Source organism: Barbatula barbatula (genome assembly GCF_947034865.1).
Source record: "Barbatula barbatula genome assembly, chromosome: 20".
In the NCBI taxonomy this organism is placed as follows: domain Eukaryota; kingdom Metazoa; phylum Chordata; class Actinopteri; order Cypriniformes; family Nemacheilidae; genus Barbatula; species Barbatula barbatula.
The window spans coordinates 8,537,990-8,565,796 of NC_136783.1; the positions used below are offsets into that span (position 1 = coordinate 8,537,990).

Here is a 27,807-nt window from a genome sequence, read left to right on the forward strand (position 1 = left end):
CCCAGCCTCGAGCACTGTATGTGGGTGTGATGCAGTACTGTCGTGTCGTTTGGGGAAGTTTTGTGCGCATGCGCGTTGCGTGCTGTGCGTGAATTTGAGCGCTTAGCAGCCGGTGCAGCATGGAAAGGAAAGGTGAGCAACAAAACTACATTAACTACTGTCCTCCGCCACACATTTGTACAAACATCGCACACATCAACACGGATAAGCATCACACGGACTCGTAAATCATATACTTAACCTGATATACGCGATACGAGATCTGCTGGTGTGTGAAAATGAAGACAAAAGCCCATGTGTGTTTAGCTCGTGCTAATGTAACGGTGGTGAGGTAACGGTAGCTTTACTCGTACACCTGTTTATTTAGCATCATTTAACAAACACGAGGCATTCGCCGTCTACATCGAACAATTGTGCCGTTTTATCGCATTTCGTGTTGTAGTTTTAAGTCGTCATTTCCTGCGGTCTCGCGTGGGCTTCTGCTAGCTGAACTTTCACTTGTTTAGGTTCAGCTGCGAATAAACAAATACAGGAAAGACTTGAATTGTTTTGTAGTTGTAAACCTGTTCGTATTGCTGTAACGTTAACGGGTGACAGCAGCACAAACACGTTAAGCTTTCAAAGAAGTGCTGGAAATTGCTATGGTAACGTTAACCAGTTTCCGCCATAATTTCCTCATCGGTCCAGTGACTGTTTTTACTGTAAATAATGACATAATACGGGTCAGTTTGTGCTTAAAATCACGTTTACATTTTTAAGGAGTTTTGTAGAAGCGATCATTGTATAGTCACCATGGTAAGGACTTTACAGCTAAAATAAAAACGCCAGTCCTTTTTTTCACCACAAACTAATGTCGAGTCTGATATAGTTGAGGACATAAAGGATAACAAAAATGCTTTCTCTTGTCAAAGGTGCACAATTTAACACGCTTATATCTGTTGTCTGACAGTACTTGCACTTCAGGCGAGGAAGAAAAGGACCAGGCCCAAGAAACCTGGCAAAAAGTAAGTTTTTTCCCCCCATGTATTTTATGGCCGAATGTGTAAGTCGATTTGGACAGTTTTTGTCATTCATTTCTTTTTGTCAGTTCACTCAAAGACTTAAAAAGAACCCAAAAGAAGACATTTTGAATAACGTTGGTAACTGGCCCCAATTCACTTACATTGGTTCTGTGTCCTTACAATAGTAGTGTGTGGGGCCGGTGCTGTTCCATTACCAACTTTCTTCAAAATATCTTCTTTTGTGTTCAGTAGAGGAAAGTCATAAATGATAAGAGGGAGAGAAAACGGCGACAGAATTGTCCTTTTTGGGTGAACGATTACTTTAAATTGTCATTTGGAAATCTTTCATATTTTTCCGAAGAGTAAAGATATGTGTAATTGGACATTTGGGTTGAAGGCACAGTGTCTTACTGATGGATGGTTCCTTAGCAGTGCTGTAGGGTTGCAAAAGGGCAACCCCTTCTTTCCTGTGTTAGGAATTCTAAATGTAGATGGGAAAATGTACCGTTGCTGTATCCTTGTGTCTTTCTGAACATAGGTCCTTGCACAGTATTTGAAAATGTACACATCCTTTTCTACATTGACTAAAGCCCTATTTGCACAGGATTGGTATTATCTGGGAACCTGGAGTGATTTAGAAATGACCTCCCCACATCTGTATTTCATGTGGCACATTTGCACGGGATAAGTGAAGCCTGTGATTTTACTCAAATTTGCAGACTTCTTTCCTGGATATGATGGCAAGGCTTTGAGTTTGTATATACACTGCTCAAAATAATGAAGGGAACACTTAAATCACTGTGTTAGATCTCAATGAACGGTGTACCCAGGTTAAAACTCTTCACTTATATACTTTGCATAATGTTGTGAGAACAAAACAATGTGATGATGTGGTCAACGAAAGCCAAATCATAATCTCATTCAGGGTAGGAACTACAGTAAAATCACTGTAAAAAAAGAGAATTCTGGCTGATTCAACTTGTTTGAATTTCTTCACAGTAACTCATAATGTTAGTCAGTAATGTGCATGGCCCTACGTGCCCGTATGAAACGATGAGCAATGTCTGTGCATATTCCTGACGAGATGTCACATGGTGTCCTGGGGGATCTCCTCCCAGACTTGGGTCAGAGCATAAGTGAGCTCCTGGAGAGTCTATGGTGCTACTTGATGGCTTAGGATACATGAGATCCCAGAGGTTCTCAACTGAATTGAGGTCTGGGGAACGTGAGGGCCAGTCAATGGCATCAATGCCTTCATCATCCAGAAACAGCCGACATACTCTGGCTACATGAGGTCTGGCATTTTCATGCACCAGGAGGGCTCTGCACTGCACCAGCATAAGATCTGACAGTACATCTGAGGATTTCATCCCAATACTTCATAGCACATGGAGGTCTGTAAGGACCCTCTGAGGATGGTCCTCCACAGACCATCCTTGCTGTTGCCTCTCCAGTGTACCTGTTGTCACTTTTATTTGCACCAAGTCAAAATGGTTATATATATATATATATATAGTAGGGGTGTAACGGATCTCTGAAAAAAATTGAACCGAACGGTTCTTCACCAACGGTTCGGCACACGCTTGGACCGCGGTTCATCTTAAATCTGACGACGCATTTATAATATTGTTCCCTAAAAGTTCAGCTAATGTATGTTTGTCGATGGATACACATTTAATACCTACAACAAATCAAATAACGTAGACAAATTTCAATACGATTGACGTGTGCTGTAATATGACCAGTCATTTATGCTTTCACTACCCGGGTGTTGTGAGCGCGCGAGTGCAGGCGAGACCTCAACAGCACATTTTGCTGTTTAAACTAAACTCATTCAAGTCTTGATAATTTAAACATTTAAGTGCAAGATTATACACAAGGCGCAATGGCGCAGTTGTCTTTGAAATCTTGCGCTTAACTGACAAATTCACACACGAAGTAGGTCAACATGCCCCTATTGTCGAGTATCTTAAAAAACATGGAAGGTTATGTCTTAAGTAAACTGTTGAAACGGACTAAAAACAATGCATGTGTGCAGTATCTGTGTACTTGAAACGTTGCATTCCTCATAAAGTGACGGCAGCATATTCCTGCTGTGTGTTAAATGTCAAGAAGGTCACTCACTGCTTGTGATTCAATAGCTTCTGTGTCTTCAATTATGATTCATCTTTATTTAATTTGCGCATGCAATGTTATGTTTTATTTGATTATATTAATCCGTTTCTATACCTTTTAAGGTATGTATAAAGTATCTTATTTTATTTTCTGCTTGGCTCTGTTGTTTTATTGGTGCTGTTACTTGTAGCTTGATTATTTGATCTTGTCAGTAGTCTCTTTTCTCTGAACATAGCACAAACCGAACCGAAACTGTGGCCCTAAAACCGTGACTTGAACCGTTACACCCCTAATATATCGTTGTATGGTATATAATGATATATGACCGTACCTGTCAGCATTTGAGACCTGCGTTCAGGGATCTTCGTCTGTCCGGTTTGCGATTGCGTTACGGGAGTTTTTTTTGATTGAGTTAGATATTTAGCTATTTTAGTTTTCTTGCTTTAGATTGCCCATAGTGCATATCAACAAATATTTACTTGATTACATGAAATTACAAACAATGTGGGAAATCTTTTTGGATATTTCCTACTAATTCACTAATGCAAATTATATAAACATCAAATTTATTCTTGTGAAGCATCTAGTCAATCTAACCAAATATGAAAGATTGAACACACAATATTCAAATAGTACATATTCTCTGCTGTTAATCTTTTATACCACAGCAGCAAACTGTTGTATAATCATAGAAAAGACTTGACAGGTCTACTCCGTAACCATTTATTCCTGTAACAATAACAGGGCAGGTCAGACCGGGTGTTTTGTGTTCGAATGTCTCTGTAGCTTTAATGGTTTTAGCGCATCGTTCGACAAAATGTCTCCACTTATAACACACTGTGCCTTCCCCTTAGTCTCAGTACCTGCCCTTATGAAACCTAATTTAATGTACCGCGGCGTTAATGGACAAATCAACAGCGGTGGTGCGGTGGTTTGGGAAATATATATTATTTATATAAATAATATTTCGATTATTATATTTGCTTGAAGCAACCACAGGACGAGTGGGAGAGAAATATGGACCCTATTTAAATATTTGAAATGGTTAAACACTTGAAATTGAAATATGATGAGGATGAAACATCCGTCCATATAATGCAAATTCATTAAATCCATCAATGAAATGGCACACTACAGAATATAAAACTTTAATCGTTTAAGTTTTCATTATTTACTGATGTTTATTTAAAGTTAAATTTTAAATTAAAAAGTTGTTGCAGTGACAACTTCAGTCAATGGGGTGTTAACCCTTACAATGTATTTGTAAAAATGTATTTGGCGGTAGTCTGCCACTGCCTATATGGTCCACCAGTTGTAGCTCTAGGGCCCACCAAAGGACATACGTTTTTTGCACCGTAAGTGGCTGTGATCATTGGTGAGCATTGGAGCATTGGAGAGTTTAGAGTGGCCAACACATTTGCAAATTGTGTCTTGATGCCGAGCATCAATTTAACACTGTAAACTAAAGCTAAAGGCGGGGTGTCTGATTTTTCTTAGCCGTTGTTTTATCTTAGCCGAGGACACTCCTGCCCCATCTTTCGCTTTCATCCTGGGCACTGTACACCTCACTGTTGATTGGCTACAAGTTATATCTCACACCCCGCCTTTAATTGTAATTGTATCTTTCTGTTTGTTTTCACTCTGCAGTATTCGTACATGTTGGCAAAACAATTTTGTGCGTAAAACATGGAAAATAATTTTGTCCATTTCAAGACTCATGCATAATGGTTCGGCTTGTCAATCATGTGATTCATTATAGACCACTTCGCAAGATCTAAAGACTGGTCCAGAGGCACTTTTGGTTTATTTTTTATGTATAAATATTAAATGTATTCGTTTTGGTTCTGTTGGTTGTATTTTATTCAAATGTTTGAGTGAAATGGGAAGTTCTTCTCGACCAACGTCATCCAAAGAGGTCTACTGACACTCAGAACTTCCTTTTAAACAAATGTGTGTGTTTTTATATCTGTTGTTGTTTAAGAGCTGCGGCCTTCATATGCTCCAAACACATCCAACAACCTGCCACATATCTCAATCACATTCCCTCATCTCTGTTCGGTATATCATATCACATCATCATTTTTCATTTATTAGATCAGTAAAAAAGAAAGTCATAAGAGTCTGTGTCAAATATTCAGCCTAAAATGCTGGATGCATGCTGATCAATGGCGCTTGTTAAAAAACAGGGCGTTTCACAAGTTCTCTTTTAAATGCTGCACGACCGCACATCTGCCCCGAAGAGATCTGTTACGTAAGAGCGCTTTGTGACAGCCATCAAGCCCAATGTGCATCACCCTGTCTCTTACTCACACTTTTATATGGAGACTGCTCAGGTGAAGGCAGAAAGCAACATGCCCTCTAGGGTCTGCCTTTGTCCTTGAAACACAACACGATAGATGGCCAGCACCATTTTGAGGGTTTCATGATCATCACACGTTCTCTGTGAGCTTTACGGCGTCCCGCCATAAAGTGTCCCGTCCTCCCGCTATCTGCCTTTATGCCACACCACACTTGGCAGGAGCGAATTTGTACTCACTTATCAACCCCTCCTTTTCCGATGCCCTTCCCCTCCCTCCCGTGCTGCCTAGTTTTCTGGCTCGCTAGTGCTGGAACAGTAGAGCTGAGGCGGCCGCTGAGCTCAGAGCAGGGGGACGCTTTCTATGGGAGAGAAGAAAGAAGGCAAAGTCTCATCTGCGGTTCAACACTGGCTGGCACTGCAGCATTCTGCTTCTCACTGTCTTCCTCTGCCATGTGGCTTTTTGACTGGATCGTTTCGCTCAACACAGCCGTGGTGAAACTGGCCAGCGGTCTGAGGTGCAAGTGAGTCTCACTGTGTGTGTGTGGAGTGGAAAATGAGGTGGCGTCGCTGACTTATTGATGTCTGATTCATTTTTAATCAGGCAGGTGAGCCTATCGCTCGCAGTAATGCATTTTGAATGCATTTTGGAGTTGTAAGGTATGTGAGACGTGCGAGTTGAGGCTGCAGATGCATTTGACTTTCATGTACGTTGGCGCATGCAACTTTGTTGACCGCCTCTTTGTCATGCAAAGGTTCCCTGAATGTGTCTGCTGAGTTGTGAAGTTAGAGCCCCAGGTGTATTCACTCTGTCTATCACTACAGTATGTGCAGTGCTGGAAAATGAAGAGGCTACCGTCACAATTTTAGCTGCAGTGGAGTTTTTGTGAGGTTGTGCATTATGTAAGCTGTATCCTCCACAACTGCAGCATGGGGGTCCGGGGGACTGCGGATTGCAGAGTGAGCGGTTCTCTGCACCGGCTGTGTGAAAACAAATCAGGTCACAGAGTTTTGGGGAGCTGAGCAGCATACGGATGCACTGCTGGTCTGTAAGCAGCAGCAGGGCAGTTCCGGTTTTAAATGGGACAGTTCATCCAAAAAAGATTTTTTGTTATCGTTTAGTCACCGTCATGTCATTCCAAACCTGTATGACTTTCTTTCTTCTGCAGAACACAACATTTTGAAGAACGACATTGGCCCCCATTGACTTCCATTGTATGAACACAAAACCACTGAGACGTTTAGCAAAATTTCATATTTTCTGTTTTGCAGAAGAAAGTCCACAGAATACTGTACATGTATGCTGTCTTATAAGACACCCCTTGGTTGTAAAATGCATTTTGTTCCTATCAAACCCACATTCACAACATTAGCAGCGACTGATGTCCTGTCATCATGACCTGTTATAATCGCTCGCTCGCTCTCTAGATTTCTTGTTGGTACATATTGCATAACTGAGCAGGTTAAATCTAGCTGGTCTCTTGATGTGAAGAGAAAACTGCAGCTCACTGTATTTGAGTTAATTCCAAAGCTTCAGTCCTAATGTGACGCCTTCACATTCTCACACAGAAGCTTCAGTTGTTCAGTGCACTGCGGAAAGGCGCAGATAGTACACTCTACTGTCTCTGGATTTGCATTGCGGTATGAAGTTATGCTGTATCATAATAGCTAACTCTCATCTCATTATGTACCCGTGATGATGTTAAAAGTGTCAAGGGAACACACACAGTTCAGGATTTAACTATGCGGCCAGTGGCAGATCTATGTTAGTTGGGTAATTAGTTGTGATTGTGGATCTTGTGTTTAACAGGGCGCAAAATGAGGAAATAAGGTTAAAACCTTTACATTTATGCATATGGCAGATGCTTTTATCCAAAGCGACTTGCAGTGCATCATTCTACTATACATTTGTTTCTGACTACGTTCATTCCCCTAGGATCGAAGCCATGACCTTGGCGTTGTTAGCGCCATGCTCTTACCACTGAACCATAGGAAAGCTTGATGACAAAAATGTACAAGCAGATTCATACAGAAATTGGGTGAAACTAAATGATCATTTAGGTATACGTTGCGTTTAGTTTGCAGCGTGTGAGTTTAGCATTAAAACATAATTGAAAACATGAAAAGGCGTATTTCACAGTTCACACATGTAAATGGAAATATACATGAATCCAGGCGTAATATTATTTTTACCTGCAACACTATATTTGTTTCTCATCCACCTTACACAACCCAGCTTTTATTTTGATTGAGATTTGGAGATAACATTTTCAGCTTTGATTGAATTTGTTCAATTTTGTTCACCTGTTCCAAACCTGTTTACATTGTTTGGTTGAACACAGAGAAAGATTTTTGTACGAATGCTTGTAACCAAACAGGTCTTAACTACCATAGAAGGAAAAATGACAACGGTAGTTAAAAGTGCCCCAGAACTGTTTGCTGTCTTTCATTGTTAAAAATATTTTCTTTTGTGTTCAGAACAAAAAAAAGGTGGTCAATGGGGTCCAATATCTGTCTGGTAATAAGCATTCTTCCAATTATATCTTTCTGTGTTCATCAGAGCAAAGACATTTATACAGATTTGAAACAACTCAAAGGGAAGTAAATGACAGAATTTTTGACCCTTTAAATACTGTGTTGACAAGAACTGACTTCTTATTGTAAAGCACAGTAACCACAAATATAAAGTAGTTTTACATTACAGTAACAACAGTTTAAACATGTTATTTGTAGTTAAAGTTATTCAAATTGTATTAAATCGAACAAAACATGCTTGCTACCAACCAAAGCTCAGATAATGTGTCAAAAAAAGAACAATTGGTTAATGAAAGAAAGAAAATGCGGGTGTCTTGAAAGGTATCACAAAACACTGGCACTTTAAACTGTACTGGATGTTTTGCCTTCTAGGAATGTCATTTATTGAATAAAAAACAAATGGTCTACAACTCTGGTAGAATGAGCTGATCTTAGTAGTGTCAAAGTGAGCAAGCTGACAAGACAGATTTGTCAGAAGCAGAAGCCGGCTACAACTCTGCCAGAGCGCTCTGTGCCTGCAAATAGAGAAACTATACAGTCCTCACAAATCTCTTCAACAGCTCACTGATGTGGACCCTTCAGGAGAATGACTAGGAGTCGGTTCATAGATAGGGGTTTTACAGGCGACAAGAAGAAATTAATTTTCAATGAGTGTTGACATGAGACAGCGGTGCAGCAAAGTTGAGTTCATCATCATGCAGTCAGATGCTCCTTGCAGTGAAGCAGCTGGATGGGATGACCTTCAGCCATTTAATCGCTGTCAGTTGCACTTGTATTTGTCAGCATGTGCCATAACCGCCAATCTTTTAGAAATAAATGTTTGTTCTGATACAGTTACTTGTATACAATCTAGTTCCTTAATATTATTAGGTATATCTTTTTTATTGGGTCTTACACAGGTATACTAGAACACATTTCAGCTCTTTGTACTGAGAGCTAAATTATATGTATAACACAAACAAATACAGTTGTCAAGAATGGTAACAACAAATAGTTTTCCCTTTTAATTTGTTCAGATTTGTATATAAACACTATGCTTAATAGGGGTATAATTCTGACAGTTCATCACGATACAATCCAATATCGATTTTCTCCAGCAACGATGTGTTGTTTGCCGATACCTCTGAAACGTTTTCGCTTCGTTTTTTATACAACTTCCCAGGTTTATACAAGCAGTTACATTTGAAATAACTCACAGAAGCAACAGAAACTTGAATATCAACTGAGATATTTATAACAATAAACTACATTTTATGGAACTGTGGGGCTAAATGACGTCATAGGCTAGTTGACATAATCATGACGTTATCCCGTAGTTTTATGTGTTGCAACTTCAGACCCGACTCAATTGAGCAAACTCAATGAACTTCATGAAACACGATATAACTTTTAACGCTTATTTTATGTCATGTACAAACAAACGTTGCTAGACAGGCAGGCAACACAACAAATTTGTGCTCCGATATGTAACAGAATCATGAAAGTGTTTCTCATATGTACTTCAACCAATTCAATTCAACTTTATTTATATAGCGCTTTTCACAATTTGCATTGTTCCAAAGCAGCTTTACAGGGGAAAGCCAGTATTTAAAAAATAAATTCAGAGAGATGTCGGTTTTGCTGGTTGTTGATCAATACCAGCTGTGAAGTATCACAATGCGCTTAAGCAGTCACGTTAAAGTCCCAATGGGAAGTGAGCCAAGGTCCTTAGAGCCCGGACCCGTGCAGAGGTCGTGTTAAAGCTTGCATGTTTGTATCTCCTCTTTCCCCTGCCTCTCTTATATGCACAGATTTTTTTGTCAAAATCTTTCTTAGTCAAATCTAACCACGAACTGATGTAGGTTTGAGGGGGTGTGGTAACACGAGGCATTTCGGACAGGTCTGGGTGAGCATTCGCTTTTAGATGGAATGCATCTTTTTTCCCTGACACTTAAATTTTTAGTCTAATACATGCATGGGCAACTAATAACACACCAAAGAGGCAGAAAAACACGTATTCGCGCCATATGACCCCTTTAACCGAAAATTTTTCGTCATAGATTTTTCCATCACTGGTAAAAAAAATCTGAGTTTTGATGAATTACGATATAAGGGCAATTTGTAACTCCACGTTTTGTCATTTCCCTTCGTTATAGAGTGTGATCGTAGACTACTACCCCTGTCCTGAAGACGATCGCGAAGGGACGTCTGTTTCCCATTATTTGGTTTACTTGATATGTAACATATGTAATTGGTATGAACATAAACATTCGTCTGTAATTATTATTTTATGTCTGACAACAGAAACATCGAATAAACATATGAATAAAAACAACAACGGCTTTATTGGGCATTCAGTTGTATTAAAATGAAACGATCTCGGGAGCAAGGGAGCTGATCCAGACACAGGGATTGTCTGTTGTCATATTTATATATCAAACGTCCAGTAACAGTGTCACGCTTTTGGAAACTCTGGCTATGCGAGACTAGCTAGACCCCAGCTCCACCGTGCCAATACTTGATATTAATTCATAATGATAGTATTAAAATAATGTTTGTGAATTTATGAAAGTATGGATCATTAAAATGTAATAACATAGGTAAAATCAACCGAAAGATCAATATATTATGTAATTTATTCTTAGGATTCATCAGGGATGGAGTGTAGTCAATGCTTACATAAGTTCATAAAAACGTATATCATCACTATGAAGGACTTGTTAATTTCATAATGATAAATTATGCAATACACACGGCAAAGTGTTTTAAGGCCTGTCAATCATAGAAACCATAACTTTCTTCTGTTGCCAAAGGTTTTGTAGTAGCTTGGTAACAAGCAGACCATTAAGTGAATGATATGTGATGCGGGAGCAGCAGCACGTGTCTTTTAAAGAGTTATGCATGCCATAAATGTTCTGCTGTTTTTGTTTGCGTAATTGCATGAGACTTTCATCTGGTGTTTTAACTAACAGCGTCAGATCAGTCTGTGGTCGTCCTCAGTGGTTTCAAACTCATCGAGAGCCTAGTGTGTATCCTTCTTTCATTTATTTTATAATAGTTCATATCAGTTATTTTCCACCTACATTTCTTCATGTGTTGGATGACTTAAGGCTTCTAATGATGGAATGAAGAGAGGGTGTGCATCATGCTCTTGTTAGCTATTTTGACATCTTTTCACATTTTACCCCTGCTTTGATGGTTTTTCTTGTCTGGAATGACAGTTTTGAATATGTGACTTGACCTGCCCACAAACATGAAGTAGTTTTAATTTATGCTTTTTAAAGGGATAGTTCACCCAAAATAGACAATTCTTTCATTTACTCACCCTCTTGTCATTTCAAACCTCTATGACTTTCTTTGTTCCTGACGAATGATTGTAACCAAACATTGGCGGCACCCATTCACCTATTTTTTATGTACACAAGACCAATGCAAGTCAATGGGTTCCGTTTAACTATATTTTTCAAAACATCTCCTTTTGTGTCGTTTTGTGAAGAACGAAAGTCATACACGTTGAAATTACAAGAGGGTGAGTAAATGATTTTCATTTTGGGTGAACTATCACTTTAAGAACACATTTAAACATTCAATATAATTCAGTATAGCATCTTAACGTGCCGTCATGAGCTGGCTTAATATATATATAACACTTACAAAATCAATGCATACATTATATTTTTATCATAATCATGTTTTATTTCCATTTGGACGGGTCAAATGAAATGTAGTAGATTTGACCAGAACAGGAACAGTGTGTCCCGAAGATGGATCAAGAAGTAATAATAATAAATTAGCAGAAAATTGGTTTAGTTTTCTTCAATCGAAGCAGATTTGAGTTATTGATTTTTGAATGACTTGATGTAGTTTAAAGAGCTGGTGCTGAGCCAGCATTTCAGGCTAAGAACCTGCTTTTCTTCAGTGCCGAATGAGGTTACGATGTTTATCAAATGAAGAGTTTGGTTCCAAAATGAGAACTCGGGTTTAAAAAAAGATTTAAATTGTGTTAGTTAGCTGTATTTGTTGTTATTATGGCTCAAATCCAAACAAACCAACTGCAGTTTGATTGATATTAAATGGAATGCACAATAAAAAAAACATGATTTTGGAAAAACAAATTATGAAGCTTTAAAGTTTAAAGTTAAAATCTAATTTTGGAACAAAACTCTTCTAATATATCTTCATCCAGCCATCTCTGTTTCCAACTATGTTCATAAAAAATAATCTGTGAACTTTTTAAGGTGAAAGACAAATTGTAAACCGTAATCTTGACATGGTTTAAATGCTCAAAATCAACGGATATCTATGAAGAATAAGCATAGACAGAAACCTGTTTTTTCGTGTTTACATGCATAGTGATAAACCGGCCACGCAGAAAACCGCGTTTACGCGAACATTCGAGACTTACCGGGTTTGTCGTGTGCAGTGACGTCATTGTCGATAGTCTGTTTAGTTAAATGCAATTTGAAATGCAGCAGGAAAAACGGTCAGAAGCCGTATTTTTATATCTCTTATGTCCGCAGTAACTGCATATGCAGCAATAGTTCTTCATTTTGACGTTTCTACATCAACTGCATGATTCGAGAGCAGACATTTATACATAATCTACTATTACTTCCGTTTGGATCTTTTACTACTGCGCTTTCTGACATGCGCACATAAACAAAACTGAGAAAAAACAGGTGAAGGCAGTTACATGCAGCGCATTTGCTTAAGCCCTTTCCCCGATAAAAAAAGCCTTTTATGCGTTAACATGACTTTACGCAGATTATGCTTAATAAGCTGATATATGCAAGACATGTAAACACTCATTGAGTTTTAGCATCTCATCTGATGATAGCAAAGTTGTGTGTAGCCATGAGTTTTGTTGTTGTTGTTGTTGTTTTGCTTTGTCTTAGTAGCGTGCGTAAACCCATTTAATCATGGTTTGACTATTATTATAGATGTGGCTCAGTCAAGTATCTCTCATGTGGTGGTGTATGTCTCAGAGGGACGCTAATACATAAGAGTAATGGATTGTGTCGAGTGCTCTTACACGGTCTCTCTTTCTCCCGTTCATGCTTTTGCTGAACGGTGACTCAGTCCTACTTATCTGCTATTACTAATAAGGTTGAAATGAGGCTTGTTTAGATGTCAGGGAGCTTCTGCCCACTGAGATACAGATCTGATAAACAAGAGAGTCTGGACTCGCCTTCCTGTGAACCGGGTGCCGTTTCATTCTGTAATTAGAGAGAGTGAGCGAAAACGGTTGGGTTAAGATACCACGTGAAAGCAGAATGTACCCAAGAAATGAGGAGGCGGCGCCTATGTTTTTACCTGCAATGCAGTGCTGGCTTCCCTCAGCCATTTAGAGAGTGTGGATGCGTGTGAGGGGCGGGCTCTCTGTGCTGACGGTAGCGGTGAGAGAGAGAGAGAGAGCGTGTGGATGGCTCCAGCTCTTAAGCATTCAGCCTCAGTGTGCATCTGTGTACACTGAGGTGGCCCTCCGGTGCCTCTGGTACATGGCTCTGTCTCTGGCCTGCCAACCTCGGTCACCTTCATTGGCACTCTCTCTCATGGGCATCCGCGCATCCTGTAGGTAAGAAGCAAACTTGTGTGCGTCTTCTGTGTCTTTGCATGTGCCGTGCCATGTGTGCACAAGCTTTGGTTTGGATGTTGCTGCATGTGCTGAAGCTTTAAGGGGAAAAGATTGGAAAACAGTTGGGGGCAGGTGAGAGATTAGTGTTGAATAGAACTACAAACTGTGTTTGTATTGCAAAGTAACAAGTAGTATTTTCCAAATTCGCCCCGTAAACGTTAGCTCGCAGTCTTAGTTTTATGGTGGTGTAGCTATGCATGCGAGTTGTTCATCTTTGACTTTCAAGCACATCCTTGAAAATACCGGTAGAACATGCAGGGTGGTCTGACTTAAATTTTGGCAAGGGGAGATGCAAGGAGACGTGTTGAGTGCGTGCCGCGCTGCAAGCATAAGCAAGCCCACTTGACGTTTGTGCATCCTCCCCTTCATCTGAATTTGCAAGTGGTCAAGCCAGACCGTCATGCGCCTTTTAATCGTTGCACGAATGTTTTGTGCGTAGTTCCACCGTACATGAAAGAACAGATTCAGATGATGTGGTGTTTGAAGTTGCCAAGTTCTTTTACTGTGAAAACATCCATGCTATCAGATCATCTGTGCCACACCACAGGTGGGAGAAGGGTCCTTTAGAGCAGTTCATGTATTGTAAAAATCATGTTTTTTGTCTACGGGCTGCAATACTGCAATGCAGTTCGCACGTCAATGAAAACAATAGTTGCACTGAGATGATTTTGCAGCTGGACGTTGTTTGGCGTTCCTGGAAGAGGAGATTGTTTTGATGCATGCATGACAGAAGACAACAGAATGTCAGACGTGTTGTGGTTGCCGTGTGTGGGTTGCAGAAGTTCTGAAGGCTGAGCGCTGTATTAAGATTCTGAAGGCTGAGCGCTGTATTAAGATTGAATTTAACCCTCTGTGCTTCAGACCTTTTTCCCTCCCACTCAGGAACGTACACAGACGCACACACGGACACAGTTCTCTTGTTTTTCTCTCGCTGAATGTGTTAGAGACGATGCTTTGCGTCAAGAGGACGGGGAGGTGAAGTTGAACAGTCCAGGCTGGTTGCTAAGGATTGACGCTTTTAATAGAATCCTCCTTCTAGCTGATAAACAAGTTGGGAGTAATAGAGGGAATTATTTAGAATTGATTCATAGCCGTCACGTGTGAATTTGTTCGATATAAAGAATCCATTTATATTAGATTTCAGAGTAAAATCGAGCAGGTTGTTGCTTCGGGGAAGTTCTCAATGTAAACAAATGGCAAGTTGTAAACATGCGGTCGCTGATACATGTGCACCCGGACTGCCCGAAATTGCAATAAGCCAACAAATTGGTTTCTAATTTGGATAGCCGGAACGACTTTACCATTGAGAAAAATGTAGAATTGTATTTTGCAAAAAGAATACAAAGCCTGTTTTTCATTACTATGCATAATAATGTCATGCAAAAACTGTAATGCAATAATGAAATTCATCCCGACTGCCTGGATAGTGATATATCATTTTAAAATCTTTTTTGTAAAAAATGCATCAGATGGTTCGTGGGTGTCTGCTGTCTGAGGCTAAAAACAATAAACTGTACACATGAGATATTAGTGGCATGTTTAGGCCTTAAGTAGATTACACCCCCTCTTACAGAACCTCGATTGTCTTCTAGCAGCTCGTGTAAACATCCAGATAAATTATTTCTCGATTATTATTTAGTTCTTCTGTGAGAAATGTATTGAGTTCATTAGAACGTGTAGTCTAATGTTTTAATAACACTACTACGAACCACAAAGCGTGACTAGGTTTGGTTGCAAAGCTCCCCAGGAAACACTGCCAGGTCCTAATGATTTGCACTTTTCTATTGAATCTTTGGACTGGATTGATTTACCATCACAAGGGTGTTTGTTCTTGGTGCATTAGAGATCATGTCCGGACTGCTTGGATTCATCATGCGGGTTGGCGGTTGCTCCAGTCTCAATGGGGTCAGTGTATGTACTGAAGTGTTGAAGAGTTCTTGTATCGCTGCCGTGACCTTGAGCGAAGCAGTCTAACCCAGGCTCCGTTTAGGGCTACAACATGGTAAATTCCATGTAAGGGGACCTTTGGTGTGTGTATATATATAGAAATAGCTCATTTTAAGGTAATAAAAACATAACGCTTCATTATGGTAGGTCTTTATACACCTCTGAAGACATAGTTATGTGTTTATTTTGCATTTCTGTCAAAAGGTCCTCCAAAAAAGTGCACACTGGACCTTTAAGTTCCATAAGATATATGAAAGCTATTTAAAAATATGAATGTACTCTTTAAAAGTGCAACACTTTTTGTGTTCTCTGTAAAAATGTCCAAGGTTTTGTTTGTGACAGATGTTTGTTTTTGCATAAGTCATTGAAATAATCATCATCCTATTCAAACACAATGTAAAGGCCAAGTAACTGAAACAACAGAAATGCAAGGCATCCTGGTATGTCGTCTAGATTGTGCTGTCTGAGCCGACAACAGAAAAAAATCCGACCGCCCACAATCTCTCCAGACATTTGGGTTTCACAATTTATTAGACACCTCCAAACTTCCCACAGCAAAACAGCTGTAATCTGAAGGAAGAACTGTAGTCGTCTTCTATACCGCAAGGCCCATTTGCCCAAAGTTGTTGCTTTGGGGCGAGAGCAAAGTCATACTTTGGGAGGATGTGAGTAATTCAGCTGAATTCAACATTGATGGCCAGGTTTTGATGATTTCGCCTTGACTTGTAGAGGACGCGTTCCGTGCACGTCCCGTGTAAAGTTCCTAAAGCGGTCCTGCCCTGTAATTGGCACGCAAATATGTCTAGAGATGTTAGCTAAATCTTCATTCTGTCAACATACACCAAACCCTAATGGTTATCTTTTATAGGGGTGTGGCTTCAGTGTTGCCATTGTACATTTGAAACGATTTTTCATTTTTGCTAATTCATATGCTCATCTTGTGAATTGTTGTGTGGTGAGATGATGTGTTTGTTGAAATCGCTGAACATTAATGACTCAATGCTTTGGACTGCATTTCTCATTATGGTCTATACATGGAGCAGCTGTGCTTCAAATGTACCTTAATTCATTGAATGATAATAAATAATTATATAAGATGTCAAGTGAAATTTTGAGAATAGTTTTGTTCCATGGTGTCGTTTCATACTTTTGAGGAAAATTGATTTTACTCGACTACAGCTGTCAAGGTCAATACACGAAAAATGAATTGCAACCAACAGCTCAATCCACATCTCCTTTTCAAAGCACTACGGTGGCTGACCGAGGACTAAGATGACGTCACATTTTTGCTTCTACGTAAAAAAACATATTTTTACGAATCGCACTCTGTAGAGAAGTTTGTCCATTTAGGGCTACTGTAGAAACAACATGGCGAATTCCAGTCTAAGGGACCCGTGTTGTATGTAGATAGAAAATGCTCATTCTGAGGTTCCAATAACATAACGGTTCATTATATAAGGTTTTTATACACCTCTGAACACAGTTGTGTGCATTATATTGTGTAGGGCTGTGCAGTTAATCGTAATCCTCAATTTTGGCTTCATCAATTACAAAAACAAAACAATCGATGTAAACGATTCTTGTGCCGCATTCCATTTTGCAAGGATCCTCTCTTTTCTTGTTGTATAAATCCACAGCGCACCCTTTGCTTTACAGTGGTTCAGCACTGCTATTTCTTTACATTTATTTCCCAGTTAATTTCAGAGTTTAAAAGCCAAGTTTTAAAATTTTCTATGTGGTTTTGAAGGTTAATGAGTAATCGTGTTAAATAATCTTGATCTCAAATATTGGCCAAAATAATGTCGGTTAAGATTTGTGTCATCATCGAGCCGCACTAATATTGCATTTATGTCAATAGATCCTCCGACCTTTAAATAAAATATGTTACAAGGTCAACGTCATTGTTTCTCTCTTGTCTCACAAATGCCATTGACATCCAGTTTGAGTATTTGGAGATATGAGCGGTTTCTTTTTGATACTGTCTTTAATCTCTGCAGGAGAGCTCTGTATAGAAAGGTACAGTGGGCTTGGCTGGGCTACTGTTGTTTTAACATCTGAATGCTTGTGTTTGTGTATTTTTTCTTTTATATATATATTTATCTTTCCCCCCAGATACCCTCCAACCCAGTGTAGCATTGAGAAATACCTCAACTAATGAAGTCCCAGTTGCACAGCTGGTGTAAATCTGGGATGAGGCGAAATGAAATGAATTTCTGCTGCAACACAACCACCAACATTAACCAACACAACACAACTGGATGGTCTGTTATAGTACATATCCTGTTTTTTAAGTGGCAACATTGGTTTGCTTGATAAACTAATCGACTCATGAGAGCAGATTTTGTAAATCCCTGACATTTGAAGTAATGTTTGCCATGTGGCTATATTTGCCACCAACGGTGCCTGCGTTATTGAAATACTCAGAGATGCATGAAGCACAAAATTGAGTCTGCTTGAGAAACAGACAGAGATCAGCGTTGCTCAATTAAATGATTTCACGTTAATGAGAACAATCTGTGCGATTATGCTGCTGTATAGTTGGAGATCTTAGTATGTTCTGTATTTTCTGATCAAGTGTTGGGTTACTCAAGCTGTTCTGTTTAAATACATTTATTATTTATACATTTTTGCATATGCACGATTTTATTTCCCCCTCATCCTGTTTAGTTTGGCCAGATGTGTTGTGTATCTTTATTGAATGGTAAATTGGGTCAGACATACAGAGATGAAGCTGAATCTGCCTGGAGTTAAACATACGTGTTTAATAGCTCACTGTATCTGTTATTGCTTCAAACATGTTTTTGAGTGTCCTCGTAGAGGCTTAGGTTGTTGCCGACTCAAGCTTCCAAATCGTAGTTCAGAGCCTGGTTTAAATTGGGGAAAATTAGCAATTTCTTCGGAGAGATTATGCTTTAGAAGGAGGCCAACACATCATCGCAAACTGCGTAAAGCTGCATATCTAATGTTAGTAATGCATTCTGCTGATGTAGTCTGCCGACGGAAACACAGCGAGAAATATGATGTGGAAAAGGTCCGTTATATATTTAGGTACAGTGCTGGTGTGGATCGTGAATTTATGACTAAAACAATTGGATTGTAGCAAAATGGTATTGAAATTTTGCCCCAATTACGACTGAAATCCTGTATTGACCCACATAACATGAAATCTTGGCAGGGAATCTATGTTTAGATATATGAATAGATATAAATAGTCCATTAAACGGGATATTGCACCCAAAAATAACAATTATTTTACCAGTTACTCACCCTCGTGTCATTCCAAACCTTTATGACTTTTCTTCCGCAGAAGACAAAAGAAGATATTTTGAAGAATGTTGGAAAAAAACAACTTTGACCTCCATTGTATGGACGCAAAACCACAGAGACATTTCTCAAAATATCTTTTTTAGTTTTTAATAGAAGAAGGTCATAAACAAGTTTTGAACAACATGAGGTTAAACAAATAATGACAGTTTTTATTTTGTGGTAAAAAAATTATCTTCAAAGGGATACTTCTGTTATCATTTACCAACCTCCGAGTTGTTCCAAATCTGTATAAATCTCTCAAACATGTAATGGTTGTCAAAAGTGCCCCAGAACTGTTACTCCTACGATGGGAGTCAAGGGGGGGCAAAATCTGTCTGTTAATAAGCATTCTTCCAAATATCTTTCTCTGTGTTCATCAGAACAAAGAAATTGATACAGATTTGTGAGAACTCAAAGGTGAGTAAATGATGACAGAATTTTCATTTTTGGGGCAAGTATCCCTTTAAGGGTAATGTTTAGTTTATATTACGAGATATGACCTCTGAGTTGTTAGCTGATGGATCATGATGCTGCGGAAACTACAAACTGCTTGCTTACCTCTTGCATACTCATATTTACAAAGTAATAGTCAAAATAACTAATAGGACAGTATCTGTAATGCCATTGGGTTTGTGTTATAGAGAATACTCATATTTTATACGCTCAGCTTTGGTGCAGCTGTTTTCACAGTCAACTCCGAAGACTGTAAGATCTCGCTAAGCTTGACGTCTCTTAAGATTCTGCCGCGTCTCACGCTGAGCTTGTGTCTGGAGCTATAGTAAACCGCAGAAGACCTGTAACACTGCAATATCTCTGCAGTCTTTTATGGTTCACTATTGTATCTTCTCTGGTTTATGGCTTTCATAAATGTCCGACACACATCCAGTGGATAGTTATAGATTGTATTCCGTAATAAATATAACAATTTCAATGATGTTGAATTGAAATGTAGTAAAGGTATTTTCAGTTATTATGACCAATAACAGTAATGTTCGGCTCATTTGTCTAGAATAAGACTTTCGTTGGGGTGGTGATGGTTGTTGTTCTGCTGTTGTTACATCTGTTTTTTAATGATAACCTTTCTTTCTTTCTCCAGGCCTGAGCCCCACCCGAGGGGAGCCGCACATCAGCCCGACTCCTCTCTGCAGGAGCAAGATGAGGAGATCTTGGGTTCTGATGATGAGGAGCAAGAGGACCCTAATGATTACTGCAAGGGTATAAGTCCACTCTGTTTACATGTTTATCTCTACTATCTAATATATAATCGATCATATTTAATATTTTGCCCAGTCTTTCTGTATATATTCTGTATAAAGTGAAGTTTTGTCGCCAACTTCATTTTCTAATGTTTGGTAGGTGGTTATCATCATGTCAAGATAGGTGACCTGTTTAATGGACGATACCATGTCATCCGCAAGCTGGGATGGGGTCATTTTTCCACCGTTTGGCTTGCTTGGGACATTCAGTAAGTTCACTCTCAAACAGTTGGCTTTTGTGCTGCAGGTATCTCCCCGCATTTCGGCTGTGGAGTTTTAAGTTAATGCTAATATATGGTTATTTTTGCAGAGGGAAGCGTTTTGTGGCCATGAAGGTGGTTAAAAGCGCAGAACACTACACGGAAACAGCACTCGATGAGATAAAGCTGCTGAGAGCGGTGAGCTTCCACTGACACCAGCGCTGCCATAGAAACCATTATGATGAATTATTTGCACAACCATTTAGTGTCAGACGAATTTGAGAATGTGGCGTACCGTGGTGCTGAACGTAATGAAAGTCAGGTTTATCTGCATGGCCTGTGCACCCTGTCAGGCTTTAGTTCGCAGTAAATGGATTTGAAATGTTAAACGTCACGCTTACAAATACTTTTTTACCATCCACATCTGGTCAATTCAGGTCAGAAACACGGACCAGAACGATCCCAGCAGGGAGAAAGTGGTGCAGTTATTGGACGACTTCAAGATATCAGGCGTGAATGGAACCCGTATCCTTTCAATACACGTTCTCTCCACAAACACAGTACATCTGTACGTGTCCATATAGATTATTTATCTAAACATCCACAGGTGCTAGAGAACTCTGCTTCTGTACTCTCAATCTGTGGATTCACAGCTGTGAGAGCAGGCGCTTTGCCGAGATTCAGCCAAACTCACTTGTTTATTTGAGGAGAACAGATCGTGAGCCAGAGCACTTGGCCTTTGTTGTCAAGGGGCTCATTTAGCACTGTTTCCCTTTACCGTGTGCTGTCAGATGTGTGTATGGTGTTTGAAGTTCTCGGCCACCATCTGCTGAAGTGGATTATTAAATCCAACTATCAAGGCCTGCCGCTGCCCTGTGTCAAGAGCATCATCCGACAGGTGTGTTCCTTTGTGTTCAGAACTGTGTTTTGTTCAGTTTGATGATACAAATGTTAGTAACTAAAAGTATCCGTTAAATCCTTTGTAACCTGGGAAATAGGCTGGATTAAAATCGTACATAATCTCCAGCACATATAGCTACTTTGTTTGTGACATTTCATACGATGTATATTTGGATACATTCTGCTTCACACTAGGTTTGAAAGCATTCAAACGTCTTTGTAGGTTTTGCAAGGCCTGGATTATCTCCACACCAAGTGTAAGATCATTCACACTGATATAAAGCCAGAGAACATCCTGATGGACGTGAATGAGGCGTATGTCAGGAGACTGGCTGCAGAGGCCACTGAATGGCAGAAGTCTGGAGCTCCGCCCCCTTCAGGCTCCGCAGGTGACGCATAGCAGGCGGAAGCTCTACTTTTATATATACAACAATATTTACAAAGCCTAACAGATACAACATATTAATAAATCTCTAATGAATGTACACCTTGTGCTTAGTTTATAACATCAATATGAGTCGATAATCTCATACTGATGTTATTTACATTCAGCAAACGCTTTTATCCAATGGTGCATTGTGGGTAGAGCCATTCACATCCACCGACAGCTCAGCACAGAACATTTCCATTGATACATTATGAAGGGTGACGTGAAGTCTGCTGGATGGATCTAAATGTAGACTAGTGACGCATGCGCTCTTCCAAACAAGTGAAGGATGACAAATTCTCATTTATGTGTCTAGAGAATCTCATGTGCACTGCCTTTGAACTCCCTCTGGGCACCGAAAGGCAGTTTCCAGCTTTATTGACAATAGGATGCTGACTTTGGATAGCTAATTCTCTTGTTTTCTTTGTCTGTTTTCAACGTAGTGAGTACAGCACCAGCCCAGAAACAAGTAAGTGTACAGTTTTATTTTTATTACATTTTATAAAATGTAAAAATCGCAAGGACTTGCATCGTGGGACTAGAACCCCTAAATATCATAAACCCCATTCACACAGACCGCTGATCCCATAAAATTCCAGAGTGCCTTCTGTGTGAACGCAAACACATCCCAGATTGATCCGGAAAGGGGACCTAGTAACATTAACAGGATCAGTCCCGGAAAGCGCCCTGTGTGAACAAAAGGCAGAAATAATGCCGTAAAAGCCGTGTAGGAATTCCTGGACACATTTTCCGTGTATTTTCCAAGATCTCCGTTTGAAAAGGGCCACTTTTTGGAGAGTGCCACTTTTTGCTAAAATGTAGTTATACTGTGTGTCTCTAATGAATCTGAAAAAGCAGCTCTTTGATGCTCTTCTCTCTATCAGATGGCAAAGATGTCGAAGAACAAGAAGAAAAAGATGAAGAAAAAACAGAAACGCCAAGCCGAACTCCTGGAAAAGAGGATTCTGGAGATCGAAGGATTGGAGAAAGGACCTGATGGAGCTGAGGATGAGGATGAGGATGAGACGGAGACACCCGACAGCACTCCATCTGTACCTAGCAGTCAGACTCTTAATGACATCACAGCTGAGGACACACTGGGTGAGATGATGAGCGATTTTGACATAAAAGCCACTCGGAACACCTTAGCAACACCATGTATATTTTACTTATTGAGCTCTTAATTTAAATACTTATCTGTCTACTTTCGGTGACTCTGTTATCTCTGGCGTATTTCAGAATCCTCACTGCTCTTGTTTAAGCATGCCTTTACCGACATATCTGTGGTTTAAAAAAACATGCTTTAAGCTACTGTCCTCATCAATTATAAGCAGAGTTTGTGTAAGCGCTTGTGATTGTTTAAACTCGGAGGACGATAACTTTTCTGCTGACCCTGTTTCCACCCCAGATGGCGTCTCAGACGGTTGGACTCAGCTCCGAGGAGCCATCAACGGTCACAGCAAAGGCCCAGAGGAAGAGCAAACCCTAGACGCCCAGGAGCAGATTAAAGACGACACCCCCGTGAATCCGTACGACAGCGGCACAGAGGGGCCCGAGCCCACTAACCCTTACCCAGCATGCAACAGCACAGAGGAGAAAGAGCCCAGACCTCCATGCTCTGCCGCCACAGATGGTAATGGACCTTTGATTTGTGGCATGGTTGAGTCACAGTGCCCTACAGTGCAGGATCCGGAGGGCCCCGGCTCTGTCAAGGGGCCCAGAGCGGAGATGGGCCTCAGCATGGAGGTGGACGCCAGCGCGCAGGTGAACCCAGAGGAGGAGAGCCTGAAGGATGGTCAGTGTGGAGTCCTTTCTGGAGAAAAGCCCCTCTCTCTGATGCTTTGTGTGCTCCCTACTAACCTCCACCCATCTCTTCTGCTCTCTCGCTGTCTCTGTCCTGATGTGTATTTTCTTTAGTTGATTAAATGATATTTCTGTGAGATTTTAGTTGCTGGAGAGGTAAAATTGTATTAGTAATGCCTATTTAACATTTCCATCCGTTAGATCGATGAGGCTTTTATTTCAAGCACTTAATCACAGGTGTTATGATGGTCTCGGCTGATATAGATTTCCAGAGAGCTGTTGTAGTACACACTGTCCTACTGTCCTCAAATCTGAAAACTCCACAACAGCCTACTAGCTGAACCTCACAGGAGTCAATCTAACGTGTTTGTGTTATTGATTCTAAAGCAATTTCTCTCTTTCCCAACATTGCACTGCAGCTAAGATTGCGGCGGGGAACCTGCTGGTTAACCCCCTGGAGCCTCTAAACGCCGATAAGATCCAGGTGAAGATTGCTGACCTGGGCAATGCATGCTGGGTGGTAAGTCTGACATTTTGCTGGCGCTTGAACCATTCACTGCAGTAGAAGAACACGTTTGTTGTATACAGTATATTGCATTGCATTCAGTCTATACTATATATAACTTCAGATATGCTCTTGTTATTAGAAAATCAATGCATCACATCATGTCTATATTCTGAGTGACGTGCAAGGATGTTTGATTGGTTAATGGAGCCTACGAGGATATTTTTAGCATGTCTCACCTCTGCATCAGCTTTCGGCTCTGCTTTACCTAACATTTGTTTGTGTTGTTCAGCACAAACACTTCACGGATGATATTCAGACGCGGCAGTATCGCTCGCTGGAGGTGTTGATCGGAGCGGGATATGGCACCCCAGCAGACATCTGGAGCACAGCATGCATGGTGCGTTGAGTTTTTTCGATTTTTGTTTTAAATAATGGCACAAAATGCAAAGGGAGAGTCAACTGATTCCCGTAGTTTGATGATAATGTTTCTGTAAGAACCACAATGATACACAAATGAATATCGAGGCAAGTGGTAAGTTTTGCTTCGTTTTTGATACTATAAGACATTTATGTAACGGTTTACCCATCTGCCATTCCATCGATTTTTTTTTTCAATTTTTTCTCTTGTCTCAGTGCAGTGCATTCTGGGATTGAAGAATACTGTGCATCCAGTGATGCTTTAGCATTTGTCTACTTATCTTTTTGAAACAGTTTTCTGGTCCGGGCTACGATGCCTTCAGATAAATACTTTAGATTCTGTCTACTGTAGATCGGCGTTTCACTTATGACAGGTCATAGATTTTTACAGAGGTTCTTACGACTCTATTGGCTTTTAAAGTGTTAAATTTGAGCTCTGCTGACACTGATCTCTCTGCAGTGCACAAACTTTGTACTTTTGTAAACCGTAAGAGCAGATCCACAGAGAGAGGTGAAACTCGGTGTCAGCGTGGACAAAAGAGACCGGCAAGTCACTCTCTGTCACATCTAGAAGGCTCGAGTTTAGTCAGGTGTGAGGAGTTTGGTTTGGCCTTTCAGACAGCTGCCTGCCACTTAGTGAATTTGATGATGAGGTTTGATGTGTCCACACACAAACGCTTGCTTACTCTGTGTGTTTCTCCACAGGCGTTTGAGCTGGCGACAGGGGATTACCTGTTCGAGCCTCACTCAGGCGAGGATTATTCCAGAGATGAAGGTAATTATTCTTTCACATCTCGTGATTCAACCCACACATTCCATAGAGCAGCAGAAATTCAAAACGCAAACACAAGCCACATTCTGGGTGTTATTTATCACACGAACGAGAGCCATCCAAGTTTATTAATGATGTCAGGGCGTCTACTTCACACCCACAGGGAGATATTTGCGAAGTCAGAGATGACACTGGGGAGTGAAAGCCACAGTCTAGATGACTATCCTGACTACTTTAGCTGACTGTTTATATTAATATACAGATGTGGGAAAAAATGAAGAGAGTATTCCATCATCCTTATTAAATCATCATTTCTAGATGTATTGTGGCCATTTCAGGGGAGTTTCTGTCGAATTTCAACCAAAGCAAAGCTCAGGAGTGAAATAAAGACTAACAGCACAAGAACACACGTGACAACTGTGACACATCACATCAAAAAAATGTCTTGAACTTTTCCTAAATACACTACAAATATTACTATGTATTGATTAAAAGTGAATCTGAACTTTTCTGTTATTTGACCTGTTTCTCTGGTTGCAAATAAAACAATATTTTATTCGAAATTTGGAAGAAATATTGTTAGTAGTTCACAGAATGAAAAAAAATGATCATTTTACCTAAACAAATAACTATAAATAGTAAATTCAGAAAAACTGGAAATAATTTGGAGAAGGTTGTACATTAATCTCATTGCTGTAAGGAAGAGACATATCTCCCGTTTTAATGACGAATTTCAGAAATTATCGCTATTGGTCACCCTTCATGTTTGTCTGCAAATATATAACCTATCAAAAGTATAAAAAAATTCAGCTTGTCAACTTTGACAACACTGTATTCAATGATTAGAAGAAATTCCAGTGTTTTGTTCTTTTCCTGTTAAGTGGCTGTTTTGGAGATGCAAGGTTGACGACATGTCATTTATAATTCACTTTATTTTGTGCACAGATCACATTGCTTTGATCATCGAACTTCTGGGAAAGATTCCACGGAAACTCATCATGAACGGCAAATACGCCAAGGAGTTTTTCACCAAGAAAGGTACACTTGCTACATGATTTAACGCTCTGCTAATGTTCGTTTCACTTACTTGAGAAACGTGGTCGTAGTGTTTAATAGCCTCGCGTGAACATTACACTTTGATGAATGAGGTGTGTTGGCCGCTCCCAGTGTTGGTATGGCCATACATTTTCCTGCCTGTGTGTCAGTAGCCTATATAGCCTCTCTGTTTTAAAATAGTCTTGCCTAAAGTCAGATTAGTTGAATCATGTTTAAAGCCTTTTTCAAAAACACCTGTGTTTAGTTCAATTATGTGTTCAACAAGTTCCTCGGTGTTGCTTGGCGACTAGAGATTTTATTCTGGAGTGATACGCACAATTTAGTGACTTTGTCTTTCACGTCTGTGTTAGGTGACCTGAGGCACATCACTAAGCTAAAACCGTGGGGTTTGATGGACGTGCTGGTGGAAAAATACGAATGGTCCCGAGAGGAGGCCCAGACCTTCGCCGACTTCCTCCTGCCCATGTTGGACCTCATCTCGGAGAAAAGAGCCACGGCTGCAGAGTGCCTCCGACATCCGTGGATCAACTCCTAGTGGCCGGACGCTCCCAAAACACGCAGTCACACACACACGCCGATCTTCCGAACTCACGAATGATCACCGGTCACAGGCGTTGTCTGGAGAGGCTCGAGCTGTGTCACAGCAGACGTCAGCTGCAAACGCGAGGAGATCCGGTCAAGCAGATCTAATCTTGTATTGTTGTTCTTTTTTACGTACTGGGTATAATTTAAGCGTACTGTTGTCTCAGTGATTATTTCTCTTGCAAACGCATCACTTTTCTAACAGTTTCCATCATATCACGATATAGTTTGAAAAGTCTGGGATTTGCTAGAGGTTAAAGTTTATTTTACTCTGCAGATGAAACGCAAGGGTGTTGAGTTGTAAGCACTCATTTGTTGATTGTAGTGTTTTCTCTGTGTATTCAGAAGCCAGAAGATATTATGATTTGTCATATCGCCATAAGAACGAAGAGGGAACCGTGAGGAATTCCTACATATTTTTAAACTCTGCTTATTTGAATGTGCGCTACTGTACAGTGTAAGAGAAACACACATGTGCTTTTATCAGAAAAGACAAAGAAAATCAAAAGCACTAAAATGCTTATTCCAGCTCCAGATCTATAAATGACTATCATGGCCGTATCACTAGTTTTATAACATAAACTGTTAATAAAAACCAGGAATGCCAGGGAGTTTTGGTATCCAGTTTGTTTTTGCTTAACAAGATCTCAAATCAGTTAGTGTTTCAGATGTTGTACATACTCATACCAAAGACTTGGTTCTTCACAGTATATCAGTATTGTACAGTCCCATTAACTGTGTACAGTTTTGCTAAGGCTTCAGAATGGCTTACGAGGAAGGTTTGAGAATCCCTGGTTCAAAATATGCCTTGAATGAATCTGAGATGCCCTGTGCTTCTTTTTCGGCTCTTTTCACTTGTTTTATTATTTCAGAGCGTGTCTAATGAAAACGGATGTATAGCTTTGAAGGACCTCTGCTCTTTTGTGATAAGGCAGTCTAGTTGGGGACAGTTTTAGTATCACACATTCACTTTCTCCGCTCTTTTTCCAAGAATCTCTCTTCGCTTTTGATTGTTCAGATCTGAACTCAAATGGTTTCTGTAGTAACTTCAAATAAAGATTTTGAAATGGCA

At 40.1% G+C, this 27,807-nt stretch overlaps 1 protein-coding gene across 5 annotated transcripts; it reads left to right on the plus strand.

Moving 5' to 3' along the window:
• Positions 1-27,807, plus strand: srpk1b (SRSF protein kinase 1b). 5 transcript variants are annotated; one of them, XM_079483514.1, is made up of 17 exons: positions 4-132; positions 950-1,004; positions 11,423-11,455; positions 19,911-20,029; positions 20,171-20,279; positions 20,381-20,468; positions 20,708-20,795; positions 21,062-21,168; positions 21,394-21,559; positions 22,041-22,066; positions 22,482-22,698; positions 23,006-23,392; positions 23,820-23,920; positions 24,198-24,305; positions 25,031-25,100; positions 26,043-26,135; positions 26,504-27,807. In XM_079483514.1, the coding sequence occupies exons 1-17, from the start codon at positions 120-122 to the stop codon at positions 26,686-26,688; spliced, it is 1,965 nt and encodes a 654-aa protein (XP_079339640.1). In that variant the 5' UTR covers positions 4-119; the 3' UTR covers positions 26,689-27,807. The 5 variants fall into 5 exon arrangements, with proteins under 5 accessions (XP_079339644.1, XP_079339640.1, XP_079339643.1 ...); XM_079483517.1 differs by lacking the exon at positions 11,423-11,455 and adding an exon at positions 17,621-17,769 and having other exon boundaries at positions 49-132; XM_079483518.1 differs by lacking the exon at positions 11,423-11,455 and having other exon boundaries at positions 1-132.